A 24,499-nucleotide genomic window follows, 5' to 3' on the forward strand; every position below is an offset into this window, starting at 1 on the left:
GGAAGAGACTAAGCCAGACTGCTGAGCCTTCCTCATGAGATACAGAGCTCATTAAGAGGTAAGAGAGAGGATGCAAGCACCTTTTACAAAGCTGTCCGCAACAGGAAACTGGACCAACGGTATGAGCAAAGATTTAAAGTGAATAGTATTTTCCGGACAATGTGGCTGTAGGAAATATCAATATGATGTCTTCAATACATCTTTCTAGATCCTTTTAAGTGACCTCCTGGTATTTTGCATTTGTTTTATTTTTACTTTTGTCTCCTGAGCTTGCTCTGCTAGACAGCCTTTTACAGAATGAGACTCTCAGGAGAACCAGCCCTGCTCTTTGTCTGCAATCACTGTGGACACATCAACACATTTCCTTTTTATTTACCCACACACACACACACACACACACACACACACACACATACACCCACACACACACACACACACACACACACACACACACACACACACACACACACACACACACACACACACACACACACACACACACACGCACACTTAACAAGGTCTTTCTGCTGCCTCAAGAGATCCCCCACATAAACCTTAAACAACCTTCACATACACATGAGCATGTGCACACACATACATGCATACATATACATAGCTGCCTATACAGAAAATCAAATCCATAAAACTTCATATTTTTAGGTAAAAAAACAACAAAAAAGAAAAATAGGTGTTAGCACAAAAGCAGAAATATGCAAATGCATGTTTTTATCCTCCATATTTAAATAGTTGTGCATTTGTTCGGTTCTCTTTGAAAAATTCTAATCATAGTGAAAGTTCACACTTGTGCAGAAGCTTGATTTCCATTCTCATTTTTATCCATAAATGGATACAGATTAGTTTTTTTAACAGCTTTTGGAAAGCTATTGACATGAATGCATTATCAACTTCTTCAAGAAAACGGACTGATCTCTAAATACAAGTTCTCTTTTTAATTTGCATTAAGTCATTGTTTCCATTGTTACAGCCAGTAAAACTATCCTTTCCATTAATTACTTTTATGCACAGTTGAGTTAAGTAAAAGTATATGACATTTTTTTTTCATTAGTCTTAAGGGACATATTACAAGGGACATGTTATACAAGAGAAGTTGTTAAATGCTAAATTCTGCAGTATTTTCTTTTTATTCCAACCACTTTAAGGCTTTAATTGCTCTAAAAAAGGTGTGTTTTTGCTGTCAGAAGAAATGATGTGTTGTGCAAATTCTCACTTCACACTCTTACCTTAAGAACAGCAGTTTTGTGTGTAGGAAAATAAATACCACGTGCATTGTTTTGTGCTAGTGGACTCTTATATTAGTTTCAGAACAGTCAAATTCTTTCAACATACATTTAAGTCAAAGTTAATAAATTTCTCTTAAATGCCTGCCATCAAAAATGATACCTGCCTGTTCAAATTTTTATTCTTCTGTACAAAACTAAAGTTGTGCAACCTGGTAGTTTTGGCTTATTCAAATGACAAATATAATTGTTTGAAAAGTAAATTGGTGAAAAAAAGATGAAAGAAACCCTCCATATTTGTGTTGTAGGCTTTATAAATTAATACTTTTTTCATCTGAACATTGAATAACATTATATTTTACAAGAAAAATATTTTTATGAGAAAAGCAGGTTTATATTTTTGGAGCTACAAAGCAATTGTGCCAAGTTTCAGGGTGCATGAATAGATAGACACACAGCCTGGTTCTCCGTCCCTGCTTCTATCAAGCCCATCCTCAGCACCAGGTGCCATTTTTCAGGGAAAAAAACCTGATATCATCATTTTCTTAACATGAAAGATTAAGAAAAGATACTTTTTAAGTGAGAACTTAATCAACTCCAACGGGCCAGTAACGTAGCTCTGTGTCTGCTTCTGTATATATATAATTCAGACTTGTACTTGCTAACCTGCCTGAGCTCTACACACATTTTAAAATGCAAAGCTATAATATCTGCTGGCTTTGTCTCATGTTGTTTGGCCTCAAAATGTCCAAAGATCAGGCAGTATAACTTCTGAAGACCCCTTAAGTCATATTTAAATATTTTTGAAAAAAGTACATCCTTGAACTACTTTACCTTGGACTCTTTGATCTTCACAGCGATGACCTGTTTTCTCTGGCGGATGATTTCGACCAACTCATCACACTCCTCCACCAGCTTAGCTTCATGCATGGCTGTGTTTACCTGGACAGAGAGGTGATATTAAATGTTATAAAAAAAATTGCAAAAAGCTTGACAGGCCAGAGCATGTACAGACTCATATGCAAATAATAACCAAGATCACATTAAATCACACTGATTTACCTATTCTGCATCTAACTTTCTCTCTTTCTTTTTTCTGGTTAAAAACATTAAACACTGTGTAATTATTTGTGCCTCCCTACAAAGGATCATGTGATTGCAACAAAGATGACTCACGTAATAATAAACAGAGCATTTAACTTATAAAGGAAATGTATTTGATTGCCATGGGAATTCTGCATGACCTACATAAATGATTATTTTACCTTCAGCAAGAAACATGATGATGGGGAGATAGATAGATAGATAGATAGATAGATAGATAGATAGATAGATAGATAGATAGATAGATAGATAGATAGATAGATAGATAGATAGATAGATAGATAGATAGATAGATAGATAAATAAATAAACCTAGAAAAGGTATATGTAATTTCTGTGGCATAATATGCTTACATCATGCCAGTTTAATAGATTTTGTGATTATATTAGGGTCAAAGTTACCAAGGCAACTCACCACCTACACACTGTTTCAGGCCAACACCATTTTAACAGCCTTCAGACCTGGGTGTTGCTGAGACATGGAGTGTGTTGCTGAATTGCAACATTGAGCCCCTACCAATGGGTGTGCCAACTGCAGAATATAATTACACCAAAAGCTTCTGAAACACTTAGGGCTGGAGTTCAAACAAAAAACACTCTGAGACAACTACACCGCTGGGCAAACAGAGAGAGAGAGAGAGAGAGAGAGAGAGAGAGAGAGAAAGAAAGAAAGAGCTAACTAACTGCAAGGTGTGCAACAGTTAAACTTTACCTTACAGTTAGGATGGATAATTGCTACTGAGTTGGCTCTGATGATTATTTCACAAGCAAATGTACAGGAGAGTTTCATAAATGTGTATGAATTAGAAACCACTTTGGTTTTGAGAAGCCTTTTGTCTGCTTTGTCAGCTTCAGGACTTCAATTAATATGTAAACATTCGAACTTGACTCTGTCGCTGTGCACTGATGCGAGGATGTAAGATAAATAAAGCAGCCACAGAAATGTACTTACACATTTCATAACTTAAACAGAGTTGTTCTCTAAGTTTTACACTGCAATGACAGGAGTACCACAGTTTGTTTGTTGGAACCAGTTCAGACCACCACAGAAATTACAGACTTACTGTAGCACACACAGAAAAAAAGAGCCAGCTCCATTACAGTAAGTGTGGGAAGCTCCAGTTCAAACAGTAAGAATCAGAGCTGTCAGGAAAAAGAACACAAGATTCTCTTAAATGCCTGCCATCAAAAAGATCTTTAAGGCCACAAAGGTCTTACATTTTAACTGTTTTACTGGGTTCTGAAGCTTTTGTTGTGACAAAAAGCCACATATAAGGCTATCCTGCAGTGCAACAACTATGGCAAGAGTCTCTCTGAACTACAACACATATACTACATCAGAGAATCATTTGCTGTTGTGCACGATCTTGAAAAAAAACTAAAAGGTCTAAAAAAAAATCAATGATCACATCAGATCAAAACAGATCAGCTTTTAAAAAACAATGACGTATGTGTGTGTTCATCTGAACGAGAATCACTTTAAATACTTAAAGCTTTAGTCAAACTGAAGACGATCATCTGACAGTGTGCTTATTTTAAAATATTCAGTGGAAAGGAGAGCAAAACTATTTCGCATAAATGTAGAAATAACCACTTAATTGTCAAGCTTTGTCCATCATTATAAACATGCATTATGGCTATCACTGTTTTATTATCTAATTAATCTGAAAAGATTTGCAACTTAATTATAATGAAGAAGCCACATTATGCTGTTGAGTTTTTTCCCCTTTTTTCTTTAATATTATACAAATTTTTGTTGTGCATAATAAAGTTACAAAAGCTCAAACCAAAGAGAATTTACTTTCTCCTACATGAGACACTACTCCTGAATTTCCTGTAACACCTCAGTTGCAGGCCAACCTTTTCTTCCTGGACTATGTCATATAGCATATTTGCATAATGCCCATCTAGGGGCTGGTTCGGCCTAACGGCACAAAGGATACGCCACTCTTGATTTCGGACCATCAAGCTAACCAATGAGGAGACCTAATGAGACTGGCGCTGAAATGGAAAATCAATAGTAGGAGAAACATTATGTGACCATTACATTTTTGGGTGTGCACTTTAAAGGCATGAAATATGTAAGTTAATGGTTTCATAAATTAAATAAAGGCAACTGCACTCAGTCAGAAAATATGGGTCACATGTATGTTAATGTTCGTCATGGTTTCTTTCAAACACAACCTTAACAGAGCTTAATAGAGTTCATACCAGACTTAAAAGTGCATCAAATGCGGTATAACACCAAAATATAAAGAGCTCAGATTAGGCTTATAATTGCATGTTTATGATTACAGTTGATATCAAAATTCACTTCATTTGCTTTCATTGTCCTCTCTGTCATCTTTACCTTCACCATTGTGTGCGTTAGAAGGATCTGAAACAAAAACCCAACATTTAAGAAGAGTTTTTATTTGCTTTAAGTACTTTAAAAAAACTGTTTTGGTGCTGCACCAAATTTTGCTCATGAAACACCATGGAGAAGGAAACTTTTGCTGGTTAAATTAGTTTCAGAAACATATGGAAATAGCCAGTTGTGTGCATGTAATTAAATTATCTAGCAAAGGAAGTGTTTCTATCACACAAATACAGACATAACATCAGGATGCCAGTCGCACTAATAACACTGCTGCGCGTGATTATGAGCAAGCACAGGAGAAAAAGACTATTGTGATCATGCACGTAAAGCTGGTTTCCACAGAGCGTGCTATAATCTGCCTAAAAACACAATCTACCAGATTCCTCTAACAATCAGATGACATGTCAAACTTAGACACGTGGTACTACTATATGTGCATGTTTTGTCTGGGTATGCCAGCCAGCAGTCCAGACTTCTTTTGTTTTAAAAGTGATACATAAACTCGTCCGACTTGGTAAAATTCCTGTCCTGGGCTGTTGTGGAAAAGCACCAGCATGCTCATTCAGACATGACACCGACACATTCAGCCACAGCTCATGTCTGAGAGGGGCTTATGAAACTACTTACTGTAACAACCAAGTTCCACTCATCACTCCACAAAGCTCATTACAACACAGCAATCCACTTAAGCCTCATTAGTCACACTCGCTCACGTACTCACATAATTTCTTCTGCTATCTTTGTAAGAATGGTGATTGAAACAATGCCTACTCAAGCCCCTTACCCTAACCTTGACTACCTCAACTAACTGCTTAACCCCGGCCGAAACCTAATTCTGAGCTGAACAGTGAAACCAAGTCTCAAAGCTTTAACAATCCTTTGTGAAAAAGTGAGAATTGGCCACTTTTCACAAATATCCTCACTTCAAAGGCTCAATTTTGTCCTCAGAAGGATAGACAAAGGCATGCACACACAGACACAACACGATTAATTCTGCAAACAGCCCTCTTATAACTGCAGGTTAGTAATTAAGCAGGATGAATGCAGCTGCCCAGGATCAGTGTGACTTACAACTGGGCAGCTCAGCAGTTACAGAAACTATCCTTTCTTCTGTCCTCTTCCTCTTTCCCAGCACTAAAACCTCTACCTGCTCCCAACTTCATTAACCACCCCCCTGCAACACAAATCACTGCCTCCACATTACATTTTCTTTGTCCACTTAATTGAGCTGTATTCAGCTGCACTGAAATTACTGCACCACCTTGGCTTTATTAAGTGTAATACTGGAATTTGTGAAGAGTGACCACAGCAGAACTGAAAACACTTTTAGCGTCAAAGACTCTCCCACTTCTCCTGCTATGAAAGTGGCTGTGAAAATAAGCAAAATGATGTAAATCATAAATAACCAATGCAAACTACAAGCTAAGCCACACTATATTCCTTTTGTTGTATGCAGATGATGGGCGAAGTGCTTCTAACCGATTGGAACACATATTACAAGCAGGGGTATTTCTATTCTGTTGGGATAGAAGATAAAAGGCTGACATGCAAAGCAACTGAGTAGTAAAACAATTTGTTATAATGTGTGACACACTTTTCCATATTGAGTTCACACTTTAAAACCTGCCAGACTCAATCTCATCAGGCTCAGAATTAGGTACGATGAGATTCCATGTGGAGTCTCTTAGATGAGCTTTCCTCTTATTAAAATATACCAGGAAATGAATCTATTTGCATGCCTGGTCCATGCTGCCAATCATCTGCAGCTATGTCAGGACAGCCAGCAATCACTGAATCCAAGAGGAAAATAATAACTCCAATAATTACTAAAAAATGAAGAATAAGATGGAGGATAGTAAAAAAAAATCCTGTTAATATGAAAATATTCTGGTTTCACCTTCACATGCCTCCTTTCTTTGTGCGAGCCTTTGGCCACCAGGTCATGAAAACAAGAGCTTAGTGTTGGGAGTTAAAGTACTAATTCAATTTTCAGGCATTGTGTTGCAGTCATTAAACATTAAATGTTTATTTCTTTTAAAATGAGCTAAGTTGAATTTGATGCCGAAAGCATGTGCCTTTTAAATGTAGATGAGTTAATCAATTTGCTGTCAAATTTAAAGTAATTTTATGTTTTCTTTAGAAAGATTTGAACGATGATCAAAAGATCAATTTCAAATAACCATCAAGATTCAAATACAGCCCACATACTGCATCTAGAAGCAAGCATTCAATCTGAAGAGCATTATGTTGCCGTTCACCTCTGGGTCTCTTACATAAGTGTCACATCGAACACAAATAATATGTTCATTCGTTCGAGTTCAGCTAAGGTATCATGTCAAGATTGAATTTATTTACTCATATTTTCACACTGTTGCAGTGGCCGCTAAATAACTTACAAGCTAAAGTGAAATAATATTTATAGATTTGACATCCAGATAATTTCTTCTAGAACACTGTGGTGTTTCAGCAAATAATGACATTAATAATACACGTGTGGCCAAGCTGAACCTACAGGCACTGTCAATCATGCAGAGGTGAGTTAAACAGAAAATGACTCACTGCTCCTTAAATCCCCCCGACAATGTGTTTCAACACTGTAATTTCCGTCTAGGCTAGGATTTAGAAAAAAATGGTTTCTGCCAGAGAAATGAGCTGAATAGTATGTGTGAGTTTTAATAATGTACCACTATTTATTGTCTGCTGAAAAGTGTTATATGCATTCCTCATAAAAAACTCACATCTGCTTCACTATAATAACCCTGCCAGCTCTGGTAAAAGCTCCTAAATTGCTCACTAACAAAACACCCCAAAAAAGGAATTTGCTATCTGTTTTCTTAAACTGCAGATCTCTTAAAACTTGAGTTGTTTGCAAGAATTGTTCACACCTACACAGTATTGATTCAAAATTTCTCATAGATCCCAACCAAATGTGGCAGGAACAGAAAACAGAAAGATCTGTTATAGTTCAGAATAAACATATTCTATAGACTTAATATAGTCTGTGTGGTTTGCATAACATTTATTAGAGTTTACATACTGTATAGATGCACATGCAGTTTTATATAATGTGAAAACTTCTTTAAGATTTTTTTAAAATGGCAAAAACAATGTAAAAATTTAATGGAAGTCTTTAGATCCCCAAGGGTCTAACCTGGGGAATGCCATTTTTATAAACATTAATGGTAACACTGGGCCTGAATATTCAAAACTGAGCTGCATTTTAATTGAAGCTGAATTTAAACTGACATGATCAAGTTTTAGTTTTAACAAAATAATAAAAAGATCATTTAAAAGAAACACAAGTAGTATAAAAGCAGAGAAATAGCTACAATATTAACTAAATATAAACAATAAAATAATTTAAGATGAAACATCTACAAATATATGATTTTTATTGTTTATTCTACATGTCTGTGTATATTTATATTTACACAGATTTACAGTCTCTTTTTAGTATACCAGAAGCATTTATGAATAAATGAAAACTCATCAAAGCAACTTTTATTTTCCATAAGGTCATGAATGTTTATATTGGAACTACAGACAGAACATATAACCATGGTTATATTAATTTAAACTCCATTGCTGTTCCCTCATTTGCACACATCGGTTGGAAAAGGTGGACATTTGAGGCATTAACAACTGAAAAAACACAGACAGTGGTTCCCAGTATAAACTCTTCCAGCAAAATGGTTCCCATACCACAGTGAAAACGGGTTTGGGGTGAAGAACAGCTGCTAACCTCTTGCTGACATAAGAAACTTTACATCTTGAATCAATTCTGGGCTCATTCCAACCCCGTCAGCGTCCCTGTCTCCCACCCCTCGTCCTCTGCCTGACTGACCGTCTGCTTCTCCCTGACTGCTCCAGTTTCACTCCATCTCCCTCGTTGCTTCTTCCCCTCATGTGATGATGTCCTCAAACAGATGCAAGGATTCAGTCTGACTTGGCATCCACATATTCTGGGATGGTTCCTACAGATTTATGACGCCATGTGGCACCTGATTCTAAAGTAGGGTACGGCTTCATTTTTGTACAGTTGAGGAGGAAAATGCAACTTTTACCAGTGTTACAGGCCGAAAACGGTCTGTCACAAATGAGTCTGCTTTTGTGATGTTTTAATGTTGAAAACCTGTGTATTGGATTTATTGGACTGAATTTAACTGGTTGTTGTGCGCTGATGTTAAACCTTTTTTATAAAACAGAACAAAAAGATGCTTGTGATGTAGAATGTGTGCTCACATTTTACTTTGTTAAAAATCACCATTCTGACTTGGAATACAAAAATCTCAACAGTGTCTTCAACAGATTTAGCAAAACATGCTTGTATTTCACAGTTCAACCAACATGTGGATTTATTTTACATTTCATACTCAATAAAGACATCCTCTCCAAAAATCTTGTATTGACTTGGCTTCGTGTTTTATAAGGACGTATGTGTTGCTGTATGATTCAGGATATATCAGCAAGCTGCTCTTTCTGTGGTCAAATACAGAAGAGTCTGCAGTGACAATTAATTAAGATGCTAATTTCTTGTAATAATTTGAATATATCTTGCTCTATGTTGCAGTTTGCAATTTTCTCTTCTTTGGCTGGAACTGCAAATGACACAGAACACCAGCAGACTGTCTGATCTCCCTGATGCTCAAGCAGAGAGGTAGAGAGATACCATCTGAGACCTGATACAAAAGGATTAGGCAGCACTGCAGCCATCTCAAGACAGCTGATTCATATTCTGTACACAGTGGGATCAGCTTCAGTGTACACACACCTAGATGCATCCTGATTAATGACTTGTAGCTCACAGTTCAATCTGCAGATATCCATGTTGACCATTAAAATACATTATACTCCTGTCTGATGTAATTCTTCTGTGTTTGTATCAGTCCAAATACACAAACAAACCCGTAGGGCTGGAAACACTAACTGCTGCTTTGACTGCTTTCTGAAACAAAGCTTAGCTGTGACTGAAAGATGCTTCCGGGCAACCTAGGCCTTATTAAGAAATGTCTTCTTTATAAAGCTGCTGGGTGAATGTGCTATGTAAGAGCATGCTCTGTTTTACAAAGTTGAACTTGTGTGAGGACATCACAAAGGATTAAAAAGATAAAAGGGGACAGACAGTAGACTGACAAGCTGCAAGATAAATCCAAAGTAAGAAAATGCTAAAGACAAAAAGAAACACTGCCTGTTTTAGTCTCGAAGGAAGGAATCAATGTCAGATTCAGAAATTTGCATTGAAACAAGATAAGTCAGAGAGTAGTTGCTTAAATAAGTTAACAGGCTGAATTGTGGGGTTAATTTGTTAAAAGGGTTTTTTAATGCAGCCTTGAGGGGTCACAAGCTGGTGCCCTTCTTGTGCTCGTCCCAAGCCCAGATAATTACAGAGGTTTGTGTCATGAAAGCAACTGAAGTAAAACCTACGCCCAATCAAATATGCAAATCGGTTAAATGTCTTCCCTTTCAGATTGGTTCAATCCCGGGTCAACAATGAACACTATCAGTGACTTAACTGATAGTGTTCACGACTACACTATGCGGGGGGAGATCGTAAGAGAAAAACTAAGAGTCTAGAATTAAGAGTAAGGACTTTGAATGTTGGGACTATTACAGGAAAAGCTAGAGTTAATGTGGAGGAGGAAGGTAGATACAACGTGTCCTGGAGACCAGGTGGAAAGATAGCAAATTACAAAGCAGAACTTAAGCTGTTCCATCATGACGTTGTTGGGAATAGAAATGGAGTAGTAGTTATCCTTGAAGGAGGAACTTGTTAGAAATTTTCTAAAGGTGAAAATAATGTCAGAAAGAATGAGGCCCAGAGGAAGACCAAAGAGTATGGCTGTAGTGAAAGAGAACATGAAGATAGTTGGTGTTAGAAGAAGATGCAGAGGGTGGGGTTAGTTGGAGGCTGATGATTTTTGTGGTGATCCCTGAAGGGAACATCTAAAAACAAGACTGTTTTTATAAGTTTTCAGCTCATGACTACAAGGGCAGATCTAAAAATAAAAAAATAATATGTCATGCAAGCTTCAGATTTCATGTTTAAGCTCTTTGGTTCAGTTGAAATGAACTCTACTGTTTGCTCTGTATATTTGAGCTCATCTGTGATCTGTCAGTCAGGGTGTTGTATGGACACACTTCCAGCATCTGAGAGCAGAGAGCTCATTGTTTCTGGTTTTGAAACTTACTTTTTGTTTCTATGATGTTTGGCTGAGTGGTGAAAAGATTTGTTTGTGATGTGGCAAACACACATTGTAGATGAATTTCTACTTTGGAGGCATAACATTACTAAGAAAGATTTATCTAGAGTGAAATGAAAATCGGCTGAATAATTATACAACAGTATCAAAGGAATAAACTCATCCTTTGAGATGCTTGTTTGAAACAGAGGGTAAGAATGCCAAATGCTGCATCAAATAATCAAAAGAATGATCTTAATCAAAAAGCTTTAAACATAATAATGAACAGACATGAGTATGATTGTGAATATCATTTCAGCTTTTACTCCCCCTGCTTCATTTATCTCTGTATCAGTGTCTCTTCAACATCAAAGTGCTTTTTAGGGAAATACTCTTCACCAAACAGCCTCACTGAGTGTCTCCTCTCTACTGACTATTAATATCCAAGAACTGAATTAATAACACATACCCAATAATCACATTATCCATTCAGTGTTTCCAACACTAAACCTTACCCTGAATATCTATAAACACAAAAAATCCGACTCCTACTATTGTGCTAAGGACAGAATCCTTCCAAGAAAAATAGGCAGCCAACTTATCATCATGTCTTTTCTGAGACTAAAGAGAAAATAATTCTCAGAAGACAACCTCTGGCTGTGGTGTGAGCCGACACACTGGCAGAGGACTCACTGTGTTTGATCACATCTTTGGCACCAAACAGGGATGATGCAAAAAGGGAGGAGAGGAATCCAGGTCATGCTCAAAAACCCTTTCTCATTTTGCGCACACACATCTCCACTCTACTAAAACTCGCACTTCCTTATTCCCTTTTTGTGTTGTGTTGCATTATTTCTGAGAATTTCTTCCGCACAGTGCCTTTGTCTGTTTCGGTCAAAGAAATCAGTCGTAGTCACGCTAACATTTACAGGATGTCCTTTTTACCCCTTCTTCTGTTTGCCCTCTTAACCCCTGCTTTTGTTTTTCTTTTATCTTGAAGCTCTTTCTCCTCTTCTCCTGTCTCCTCTCCTCAAATGTCCTCAACTCTCTTTTTCTCTCATCTCCTCCAGTGTACTAGTAAAGACTGTGCATTGACTTGGTTTCATCCAAAAAAGATTTATGTCCTTGTCCTCCCCTTAAATAATTAATACTCTGGCCTCTTGTCACAGAGATCATATGAGGCAATAGCAAAAACATAGTGAACACACATATAGTTTCTTTTAACAAGGTGGTCAAGAGCAACAGGCACATGTTCCCACACATGATATTATCTATGATTACTTTTTGATGGAAAACTGATGAGGTTCTACTATTGTTGGTGGTGCTGGAGGAAAAAATGGGTGTGTAAACACAAAAAAAGAAGGTAGGCTCTTTTTCTATTCTATGCACTGTTGATGAACGGCTTGTCTGCACTTAATGAATCACGCAGCGATCATTTAAATTTGATTGGGCGTGCCGCTGCATGAGTTGCTGCTCACGGACCTCAGAGTTATTCAGAGAAAATTGAGTCGCGCCCTGCTAATAAGAAAAGAACTACGCGCAGAGTGATGGCGGCACTAAAATGCATTTGTCCTTCTATACCATTAATGTCAAATCTTCCAGAGGAGCGATGGCATTTATTAGGAGTGTGTGTGTAGACACAAAAAGCGTGAATTTGTGTGTGTGCGTGCGCATACGTGTGAAAGTGATTCTTGACCATTGAGACTAAACTGGTTGGCTGAGCAATGAGACGAAACTCTGGCTGTACCTCCATTAAATCACAGCTGGAGCCAAAATAGAAGAAGCCAACAGTGACATTACTGACTGAGGTGTAATTTTCTGCAGACAGGTGGGGTCACATGAGGACACCAGACAGCAAACGCTCCTCTGCAAACACTAAGCAGAATCAGGTGAGCTGTGATACACTGCTGAGACAAGTCAAATAAAACACCCTCATCATAGACAGATCTGAGAGATAGATAGATAGATCTGTTGCTTAGAAATGTACGCCTTTCTGGCATAGTGTCATAGTGTCAGTGGGAATTAATTTGCAGAGTGTTACAACTATAACTCATCCTGCAATGAAATCAGTTAAAAAGAGAATTTAATGTTCAAACTTGGTTCTTTTACATGTATTTGAGACAATCTTTCTCACTAATTTTTCTCACAAGAAGCTGTTGGCACACTGTTTTGCTGCCATCAGGCTGTGCTAAAGTGGGTGGAATATGTCAGACTGGCATTCACATGAATGACCCAGAGTGTTACACTGCATTATAACAAGAAGATCAATACTATTCGCTTCACTTGTCAGTGGTTTTACCGTTTGGGTAGACCTTTTGTGAACATACACTAAACCTGAAAGTCAGCTTCAGTGCTGAGAATGTGGACGTTAATCAATGTTTGATTAGAAGCTTTTGGAAGAATTGTGTCCTTATTTCTGTGCAATCACAGTTGTGGTTATGACCCAGCAGGAGGGAGTAAAAAAATAATTAATCTTTATTCTGTTCATGTTTCCGGTCCATTTTTTTTTTCGAGTAAGGCTAATGACAGCTATATGTCTGCTGTCCTGGAAATGAGTCTGACTTATGACACCATGAAACCTATGAAACAAAACAACCTTCCAATGACAAAACACACATTTTTATGACATTCAAAGTCACAGTAATGAATTATTTGTAAAGCATTACGGACATTACATACCTCAACCTGTTGACAGATCTGGATGAGCTTGGCCATTTGGTTCTCCAGTTCACTGTTCCTCTTCACCAGGTTGGTCAGGTTGTTCTCCAGTGTTTGCTGTTGGGAGAAAACAAATTAGCTTTCTTAAGATATACTTTCACCACCAACAGTGACACTAACAGTAATATTTAAGCAGTATCAATGCTTCACCCTCTGTTTTGCCAGATTAAAGGTCTACATTACATCATGATATAAAATCCATTTGAATAAACCTCTTTTTGCTTAAATAACAGGTATAACAACACAAAGAAAAAGTATAAACTGTTCAGTATTTAGGCACAAATATGGTAAAGGCCTATGAGACAGATTATCTTGGTCAAAATGAGGAAATCATGTCACATGCAACAGAACTGCTGAACATTGCATTGACAGTATGACTTGGTATATATATTAATACTTCAGTGAATGGTGTTTAGCTCAGAATTAGTAAGAAGTGCTGAATTTCTTTCTGTACCAGTAAATGCTGGTTAATTCTAGAAAATGCACAACAATTTCCTTGAAGTGGAATACAGAACTCATTAACACACCCATGTTTGTCCAACTATTTCAAGTCAAAATATCTACCATGAAAGATTAGCCCGTGTACATTGACCCTGTGATAAGTGCACTCAAAAACAAAACATATTTTCTTCCTGACAAGAAAGAATCTTTAATATGTCACATGGCATAATCACAGAAAAGGGACAATCTGCCAGACTATTAAGTAGAGCATGTTTTCCTCAAGAAATTACAGTTTTGAACAACATAACATTTCTCATACTAATCTGTTTAGTTTCTGGCCCATAATCTCAAAGCTCAAGTGAAGGAAATTTATAACAAGTTTACCTGCAGGTGAAACAAACAATTTGAACCCTTCAAAGCCTGACCCGAGAAAAAATAGGGAGAAAATTTTACATTTTCTTTTATAAAAATCTGAAATCTTTATTTGGCTCTTTAAATAAATGTAAAATAAATAATTAAAAAATGATTTATGTATATTTACTGTTTATTACCATGTGATATATCAAAATTATTGTAGTGCAAAAGGTATTTACCAGGGGAGCAGAAGACAAGTATCAGATTGTAACAGGGTTTTGAGAAAATGTTTTACCATAAAGTGATGCAAAAGGTCTCAGAAACTTTATGTATCAAATATGTCACATATGGCATTAAAGGGTTAAATTAAATCCTGTATTATAATTTATTATTTTGATTACTTTAAAGGTTTAAAGAGTAGTGTATGAGCTTACAAATGTATCTTTGATGTCATCATTTAATTATCTAACCTCTTCATATTTTACTAAAAGGCCATGACAACACTATATTCCCTGAAAAGTAAAACCAATCAACCTCCACAGGTTATTTTAATGATCAAACACTCAATTATTACCCTCTTGACCATGACTGCTTATCAGATGCAAAACAAAAGAAGCACACCCGCATAAATAAACTCACTCAACACAAACGTGTACAACACAAAAGATGGAAATGGAAACAAGCAAATGAGAAACCAGAAATAGGACTGCCATTGACAGGAAGAAAACAATGATGGTGGCATCAAAACAACATTTGCAGCTGCAAAGAGAGCAAAACAAAGCAGCAGACAAGCGGCGGGTGTTTGAAGTATCTCTACTCATGCATGTGAAGGGGAGGTGGGCTGGACAAGCACCTGGCCAGAGGGCTGACTGTCTGACTGCACCTCTGTCTGTTCCCTCTATCTGTCAGGCACTCTCTGTTTTCCAATATCTCCTTCACCTGTCGCTCACTCTGACTGGCTCTGTTTATCTGTTGCCTGTTTATCTTAATGCCCACTTACATTAATGACTTATCTGCCTGTTTGTGTCCCTTTCTGCATCCCTTCCTTATCCAGTCAGGGGTCTACCTTTGTGCATGTCTGTCACTCTGCGTCCCAGCGGTGGGAATAAAAAGGAATGGGGAAGGAGGGGTGGGTACGGATTCTGTGCTGTGGGGAGGGAGGGGGGGTTTGGTAAAAGGCAGCCAGGGAACTCACCGCAGCGCTTGTCTTTGAAGCCTCCATTACAGCATCTGACACTCTGCCCGGGCTCACCTGATAAGCCTACAACACACACATACACCTACATAAGTGCACACATAAACACACACACAGACAAGCCTGATCGCACGTCTGCCACCTTGACACACAGCAGCTGAAAAGGGGGAATTCCTTCCTGATAAGGCAGAAACAACTCTTCATATCTTTTTTTTTTTCTCTAACATGGTCTTGAATGCAGATAGGTTAATACAATTTACAGCATCGGCTGATAGTTCCCTCCCTAAGACTACTGCTGGAGTTGCATCAGGGGAACAAGTGTCACATCTCAGTGTGTGTGTGTGTGCAAGTTTGTGTATGAGGGGAGTTTGAAGTTCAAGCAACAGTGAGTGGGGACAGATGGGTCATTAATTAGCAAGCTGGAGACCACGATGATTAAAACATCAGAACACAGCTGCCTCCCTTGAGACTGCAGTGAAATAAACTCCTCTGTCCTCCACATACATATAAACATGTGCGCCTGTGTTTTATGTAAGCAACCCAGAGGGTGTCTGCTTCTGAACATTTGCAATGCATCTCAGCCTAAATATCATCACAGATCTTTGGATGTTTTTGTGTAATCTGATGACATCAAACCATGCTTTTAAAGGAGACTAAAGAAACACAAAAACACTGTGTTCGAGTTTCCACTAGCAAGTTTGGTAAAAGAATGTGTCTTCACAGCCTGTGGTTAAAAATGAAAGAAAATTGAACATTTCAATAAATGGTGGTATCTGTAAGTGTATTAGTATATTAGAGCAAGCAAACAAACAAAAAAATAAAGTTAATTTCTTTTAAATATGTTCTTCAAAACAAAAAAAAAATTACAGTGGAGTGTTTGTAAGAGCAAAATAAAAACCCTTTCTATTTATGCTTCAGGCATGTACTGCAGGAAAAAGGTGTGTGGTTCATATAACAAGATTGGAGGAAAATAATTATAATCAAATATTAGGAATTACTAGAAGAAAACATTAGACTACTGGTAAAAATATGATGAAAAAAATTAGGCGTCTCCTCTAGAAAACTCATTTTGAAGTTATTTCAAACTCCGCAATGGGCTAACTCAAGAGGTGCAGTCTAAAGATCTTTTATGGACCCCACATAATCAAAATTGGAAGCATAGATATTAAAAGAACAATGAAGCAAGGTGCTTGATTTCAGAAAAGGAAAATGGGAGAAAATAAATCCTTTAAACAATCTAACTAAATCTAAATTCACACTATAGGATTTTATGTCCAACGGTCACATCACACATTTTGATGGCTGCAGACATACGGCTCAGATATGCAGCAAATAAGATGCAAACACTATGAAGACGTGTTTGCATCTTATTGTATGTCTTGTTTGTTTTATGTTTTCAAGAAGCCAGGGAGGGGGGGTCTAAGTGAGCCATCAGAGCAGATACAGTCAACAAGACTGCAAGAGATGAGGTCAATGGACACGACAAGGTGGAAGTCAAATAAGGAAAGTGCAAATTTGGAACAGACATGACAGCATGAGGAAAATTCTGCTGAGGAAACTGGGTTTAATGTTGGTGAGAACACCTGTGTTTCTTTGATTCAATTTAGATGATGGTCCCTTGAGAAAGAAGTAGTGTAAAACTTATTTTTCCTCAACAACTCGGTGAGCGAAAAAGACTAAATCACCAGGAGCTTTTTACATAATGTAATGTTGATAATGAGAGGAAGAGGGGCTTGTCTGCATGACAGCTGGAACTGCTGGATTAGTGTCTTGCAGATTACAAAGAATAAACCCCCCCCCCTGTGCAAAAGACATGTGTTGTGTAGTGTGAATGGTAGAACAATCCAACACCTGAACTTGGCTTAACATTCCTTGAGAAGTCAAGAAGGAGCATCTGTCTGGATGACTGAGTTCAAATGTCTGGGTGCAGACCCAGAAATCAATCTGTAGGAAAGCATTAGTCACTTGAATTTGATTCAGGCAGCCATGAGTAGCAAGCGGAGGTCAACAAGTAATGGAGTGACATGTGACCTTTTTGCTTGATTAAGCAACATATGCCCCGCTGTGTTCAGGACCTTCTGTGGGGGCTTCACAGTGCATGCTGGAAGTTGTGCAGTCCCTTTGATTACACCCAAAGTTAGGTGAAATGCTGAGCCACGTGCAGTTTTTTTTATGTTATGAAATGCAAAGTGACATGATGGATGCAAGAAGATCAGAGAAGGATAACTGATCATCGCTCAGGACACCCTTGGGTTGGGAGAGAGATGAGTTATTGCTATATGCTATCATCTGAGAGAAGCTATTTGTGGCAGGACTGCAGGGTCCTTCGCTTCCTGGATTCATTTATATTTTGAAAGATTTGAATAATATAAATTCTTGCCAAAAAAAAAAAAAAAAAATCTAAATTTTTCTTCTTTAACCTTATGCATCTGAGCATGACTTAATCTGCCTTAGCTATTCACTATAACATAAATGGTGTGCAGGGGTAACTCAACCTGAGCAGCACCCCTGCTACGGGTGGCAGTGAGAGAGCAAGGGAGCAAGAATACTCAACAAGAAAATCTTTATACACACAACAGGCATAGAATATAGCTAAAACCACCCCGACACAGTGAGCCGGAGCGGAGAAAAACAGAGGGAAAAGAGGGTAATAGGAATCAAATAAGGAATGGAGGACACTGCAACCATTAAGGATGGACTGTTATAGGCAAGGGGTGATATCACTCAATCACTGATTCTGCTTTGGACATTTTGTGAATATGAAGAACGTCACAGAAATGGAAGAGGTTGATGAGATGGAAATAGGTCTGAGTGTCGTGCTGAGCAGCTCAGCTTGGCAAAGTTATTTCTAGTCTGGCAATTTTTTCTCTTCTGCTCCCCTCTTTTCCATTATTATCCATATTTCTGCCATTCACAGACTTTGTCCTCTTTCCAGACTGTGTCTCTTTGACCTCCTCACCCTGTGTCTCACTACCACAGTCTTTACCCTATCTGTACTGGCAGAGTTACAACTGCAGCTGCTGACAACCCATCAACTTCAGTTAGATCAACACCCCCTTCATATGACATCATCACTGTGTTGAGGGACTACTGGGTCTCAGTCTTCCACACATGATCCATTTCTCTCATGACACATCCCTATTTATATTACAGTAGCTACAGAGACTGCAGAGGATTGTGTAGGAACATCTTCCTTGATGAAGTGATTCCTAAACAGAATTTTTACCAGTTTTTTTTTAAGGCAAAAATTTGGAATATCTGGACATGGTGTGGAGTATGTAAAATGAAGAACAAAAAATAACTGACAGGCCTAAAAAAATAAAGAAAAGACTATTGCAGGTGAAAAGCATATGAATATGATGTCCTTAATAAAATACGTATATAAACATAGATTTTGCTCTAAATATGATCCATTGTTCACTGAAGTCTCATCAGAAATGGTCTCCATGGAAGGGTGGCTGTCAAAAGTTCATTCAACAGGGAGAAAAAGTTACACAAGAACTAGACTGAAAATCAGTGCAACAGGTCTTATGGAAGGATTAATCTTCCTCAGTCGGGCAAAACTTTTAAAGCAGAGTGGGATCAGCTTGACAGTGAAAATATCTAAAGAAGATCTTTTGAACGTTCTTAAAGAAGCCTGGAGAATTCCTGACAACTATTTACACTATTAGAAATTACAACAAAACTAAAGAGGGTTAAGGCTGCATTAAAGGGTAAAGCAGGTCATGCCAAGTATAAGGACTTTTATGCTCATTAGAATTACACATTCTCTGTTTTCTCCTTACATAATTAGTTTAAACTTAAGTTTGCACATGTTTTAACATGTGTAACTCAAGAAAAAAAACAAATAAAACCAAGAATACTGGCAAATAACCTGCAGGAATCAGCTTTTCAGCAGTCAAAACTTTGATGTTAACTTTGACTAATTCTAATTTGACATTTCTGAACTCATGTGACACTAATCTAATTACTGAAAAAAAAACTGCCGCAATTTTATTTTAAGCTGAATTCTAGCTCAATAAGCAATGTAATAATGTGATCACAAGATGAAGTAAGGAAGAAAACAAGCTATGCAATTCTTGTTTTTACGCAGGAGAAGATTATAAAAATTTGCCTTTTGGGGGGGCTATTTAAACAAAGCTTCATGCTGAACTCAGTCTCTTGCCTAATAAGATGACACTGTACAGCAGCTGACTCCCTTGGTCCTTTCAACAACTGAAGAAGAATGTAACTGCCCCACAATAAAACTGAAACAAAATACCCTGAGGCCAAGCATCCACTTCAAAGTCATTTCTTTTAATTAATTCTGTATTGTCCTCCATGGACAAGAGAAAAAAGACACTAAGAGAAACAGAAATAAAAGCAAGTGAAAGAGGGAAGGATTTAACTTGAGAAGGAATTGAACAAGCTCACTTTACAGCTGTTGTTAACAAGAGGCTTTTCAGAGTCAGGAAGTGTCAGTAACTTGAGCCTTCTGGGAAAAAGTTTTTTTTTCTGAGGGTAATATTCCATAGGGCAAAACCCTTGAGACCAGAGAATTGCAGCAGGGTATAACAAATGGAGAGTCATGCTTGTCTCATAACCAACAGGCAGGGGGCTCAATTAATGAGACCAATAGGGATGCTTAAAATCAGCTGAAATATGAACACTTTTAACAACAGCAGCATATTTTTAAGGACTCGCATTACCCATTGTGTCCTGAGTTGGGTCATTAAAGGAAAGAGTGTTCTGCCTCTAACAACCTTATAAAAAGAAATATGAAGCACAAATATCCTGTTTAATAGTGAGCATGAGGTACTTGGTTTCCAAGTATTGCTGGGTAGCTTAGCATAAGATGACAGGGATATTTAAATTTGAAATGAACTAATGTGACCTTAAAGCTATATGTGAAGAAGTGTAGGATCTCAAAACAACTGGGATGCAACTATAAATGGAAGCAGACAGATAGAAAATCCCTACTTTCATTTTTAATTCTTGCGGGGAATCCAAAAAAGTTAGACAGTAAGAGTCAAACTCTTCCAGGCCTCTGCGTTATGAGTCTCAGTTGATTTTTCCCTTAAGGCTTATTATAAGAGAAAGCCAATCCTAAATGGACACAAATCCAATAATAATTCAAGTTTTTAGCCTCACAAGGGGATTAGGATCAAGAAATTTCTCCATGGGTTTGAAAGGGATTGTTATGACTACTGAGCAGCAGTGAGAAGGCCTGACACAAGCTGGTATTTGAATTTTTTTTAATCAAACTATTGAAATGCATGGGCTTGTGGGTGCTTTTAGCTTTCCAATTATTTGTTTGGGTCAGGAGCAAAATGACCAGGACCCATGAGAACAAGTAGAACGCACAGAGAGAATGAGAATGAAGGAGAAAAATAGATGCTACATAAAGCAAAGCCATCTCCTTACAATTCTTTAGCCTTCTGTCCCATTTTAAAATTGTTTTCTATTGGATTATTAGGCTGATGATACTTTATATATAAATAAATGGGAATGTATTGCATTGGATTAAGGATGACTGGGCTGAAATCAAATGTGGTTAGAGAGAGAGAGAGAGAAAAAGTAAAAAGCAATATGGTTGAACGGGCTTGAAAGCATCTTGGTGTTTCATTTAAACTGATCTACACTGGACTCTTTAGGAAGCACTTAAGTTCAGTTTCACAGATTAATACTGGAAGAGAAAAATAACACAAGTAGCTTGGCTGGTGTTCATAGTAATCAATACTTTGCTTAAGAGAGAAGACAGTTGGTTTTTGACCCATGGCAAGATTTTCAGTAAACAAATTGTAAACTTAATATTTAAAAAAAAAAAAAAAAAAAAAATATATATATATATGTATATATATATATGTATATATATATATATATATATACAGTAGGCAAGGCAGTTTATTTGTATAGCACATATCATGTACAGGACAATTCAAAGTACTTTACATAAAACAAAGGCATTACACATATTTAGAAATAGTAAAAGGCATCAACACATAATCACAATAAAATAATAAATTACATTAAAATGATTAAAAGCAAGATAAGTTAAAAAAAAGTTAACATGCAAATTTAATGCATAGGCGCATGAGAAAATAAATATTTTTAACCTGGATTTAAAAATGTCTACATTTGGTAAAAATTTTATCTCCACTTGCAGTTTGTTCCACTTGTTTGCAGCATAACAGCTAAATGCTGCTTCTCCATGTTTAGTCTGGACTCTGGTCTGGACTAGTTGACCAGAGTCTTTGGATCTAAGACCTCTGCTACTGTAGGTTTATATTCTCTGAACATATCACAGATATATTCTGGGCCTAAACCATTCTGGGATTTGTAAACAATCAGAATATATATATATATATATATATAAATTCTTCATATATTTAGGAGATTGAGGATGGAGGTTTTAAATTTGTTTTGTCTTTTCTTCATTTTGATTTTAGATGCAATAGTTGCTTTGCAATAAGAAGTTTTTGTTTGAACCTGCAGGTCAGCTCAGCTGGGCCTTTTCCATTTGCAGTTTGTACGCGCTCTGTGTTTTCTCTTGTCAGTAATCAGGCTATTTTTTCCCCACACACCTACAACATGTGCACTAGCTTTATTGGTCAACCAGATTTGCTTGTAGGTGTGATAGTGGACAAAAACAGGGTTGTCTGTCTCTCTGTGTTACCCTTGGATGAACTAGCAACCTGCATGTGCCATCACTAAGAAAGCTTCCTGTTCTTTTCCATTCTTTACAACTTAAAGCCAGTTTAGCTGATGGTTAACAGATGGACAATTTCTTAGAAAATAGAACAAAGAAAAATAAATCCCAGGTAGTAAATGTGTAATTAATATTATTATTTTCGTTTGTTTCGCATGTTGTCAGCAGTTACATCATACATATGCTATATGCCTAATATCTGTTAGGTTTGAAGTAAATGGTGGCTTCTGTTTACTGTACTCAATTATTTGTGAAATATTGCTCCAGACGTCAGAGACGACAGAGTATTATATGCAGCAATGAGGGGATCTTTAAAATAGTTTAATCAGCTGAGTTGGATGCTGTGCAACCAGGCAAAAAATTCTTGTTATCCACATAAAACCCACTCCATGATATCATTAGGGTGGTGTGACTAACTGTGAGGTGGACAAGGAATGTCAGTGTCTTCAAGACTGAAGCTGAAGCCAACCACTGTGACTCCTGACTGATGCACTGGTGTGTTTGCTATGAATGCTTTAGTCATAACAACTACTAACCAATGCAAATGTTGGATTGAAGCAATACTTTTTCTGGCAATGGCAGAGTATAGCAGTCAGAAGTAGAACATATTTGCATGTGTATCCATTTCAAACATCACACCTTCTTAATAATGCCTGAACTCACAACAAATAACTAAAATATCAAAGATGAGGAGTACTTGAGGAGGCAAAAAACAAATAAATAAAAAAATAAAGTTTGTCTGGTTCCATTCATGTGGTGTGATAGGCCCAGCCACAATGCTGTCTCTACTGAACACAAAAATGTTACAGTAATATTGTTTTTTGTACAAGGTTATTGTGAAAGGAAGGAATGACTTCCTGAACCTCTCTTCATGACAGTGGCAGCAGTCTGTTAGAGAAAGAGCTCCACTGTCCCTCCAGTATGCTGTGTAGTGGATGTGAGGAATTGTCAATGATGGAGACCAGTTTGTTCAGAGACCTCCTGTCTCTGTCTCCAGTATCTCCATGTTGTGTCCATTGATCTTACCTTAGCCTTATGGATCAGTTTATTGATCTTGTAACATCCCTGGAGCTGATGCTGCTCCCCCAGCACACCGCAGAATACATGATGGCACTGGACACCACAGACTGGAAGAACATCTCTAGTAGTTTGCTTCATACATTAAAGGATCTGAGCTTCCTCAGGAAGTAGAGTCTGCTCATCCCCTTCCTGTACACAGCATCTATGTTGAGCCTCCAGTCCAGTCTGCTGTCCAATGTCACTGCTCTAGAAGCTTTCTGGTTCTCTCATTGTCTGCACTGCCTCCTCCTCCCTCTCCTGTTCTGTAAATCATGACACCGGCCACCGAAGCAAGGGGACTTCTTCTCTAAATCATTGTTTAGAGCTGTGCAGATGTTGGAGACGCAGCTCTGATCATTTATGGGCCATGAATGTGTTGAGAGAAATTATGAACAGGTTCTGAGATACAAATCAGAGCAGGACTCTGCTCTAACAAAGTAGTTTACAGGTGGTAGAAAGGATTTATATTTGGGTCTGGAAAAGTTTTGATGGGCGACCAGGCAGGAGCACTGGCCAGGAAAAGGGGGGCACAAATAATTTTTTTAAAAGTTGAGATTTCATGAAATATATAGAGCTAATTACTACAACTAAAGTGATCAGTTGTACCAAAGTATGTCAACTGGTATCTTAAGATCAAGCTCTGATTTCAAAGTACTGATCAGATAATAGCACGCCTTTCAAATAGATTTTATGTCTATGCAATATTGAGGGATAAATGACAAAAAATTCAAAATGTACAAAGACCAGGCAGAAAAGAAAATATTTTTTAAGACAAGAGAAAGCCACTTAGAAAGACAAAGAGAATAGCCCCAGTATTTAACTGTTGGCTCGATGGTATTTTCATAAGACATGATTATTTGTTTTGTTTTGTTTTCTAAAATGCCATGACAGATAGAGCAGTGTGTTGGGTCTGACTCACTTGCTTGGTCTGTTGCTTGATTGTTTGTCACTAAAACCCTTCTGACTCATTGCTAAACTCAAGCATATCAGCACCGTTTCAGCAAAATACAACAGAACTCTCACCAATTTCATCTCACAAAATATGGCTTTCATCACTGAATCATTTGAGTACGAATTTAATGCAATTTTTATGGTCTTTCCTTTTGGATATATCTGATAAAACAAAGAAAATAAAAGTGAGAAAATAGAATGAAGGAAAATACTT

At 37.5% G+C, this 24,499-nt stretch overlaps 1 protein-coding gene across 4 annotated transcripts in view; it reads right to left on the reverse strand.

Moving 5' to 3' along the window:
* Positions 1-24,499, reverse strand: part of mid2 (midline 2) — a 156,188-nt gene that overhangs the window by 33,750 nt on the left and 97,939 nt on the right. For 3 of the 4 annotated variants that reach the window (XM_041990595.1, XM_041990594.1, XM_041990597.1), the window contains 3 exons: positions 15,588-15,653; positions 13,559-13,654; positions 2,073-2,180 (listed from right to left, as the gene is read on the reverse strand). In XM_041990595.1, coding sequence (XP_041846529.1) covers positions 2,073-2,180; positions 13,559-13,654; positions 15,588-15,653 — 270 coding nt within the window. The remainder of the gene's footprint in view (positions 1-2,072; positions 2,181-13,558; positions 13,655-15,587; positions 15,654-24,499) is intronic. The other variant, XM_041990596.1, reaches the window with a different exon arrangement.

The sequence above is a fragment of the Melanotaenia boesemani genome, chromosome 7 (genome assembly GCF_017639745.1).
Source record: "Melanotaenia boesemani isolate fMelBoe1 chromosome 7, fMelBoe1.pri, whole genome shotgun sequence".
NCBI classification, from domain to species: Eukaryota; Metazoa; Chordata; class Actinopteri; order Atheriniformes; family Melanotaeniidae; genus Melanotaenia; species Melanotaenia boesemani.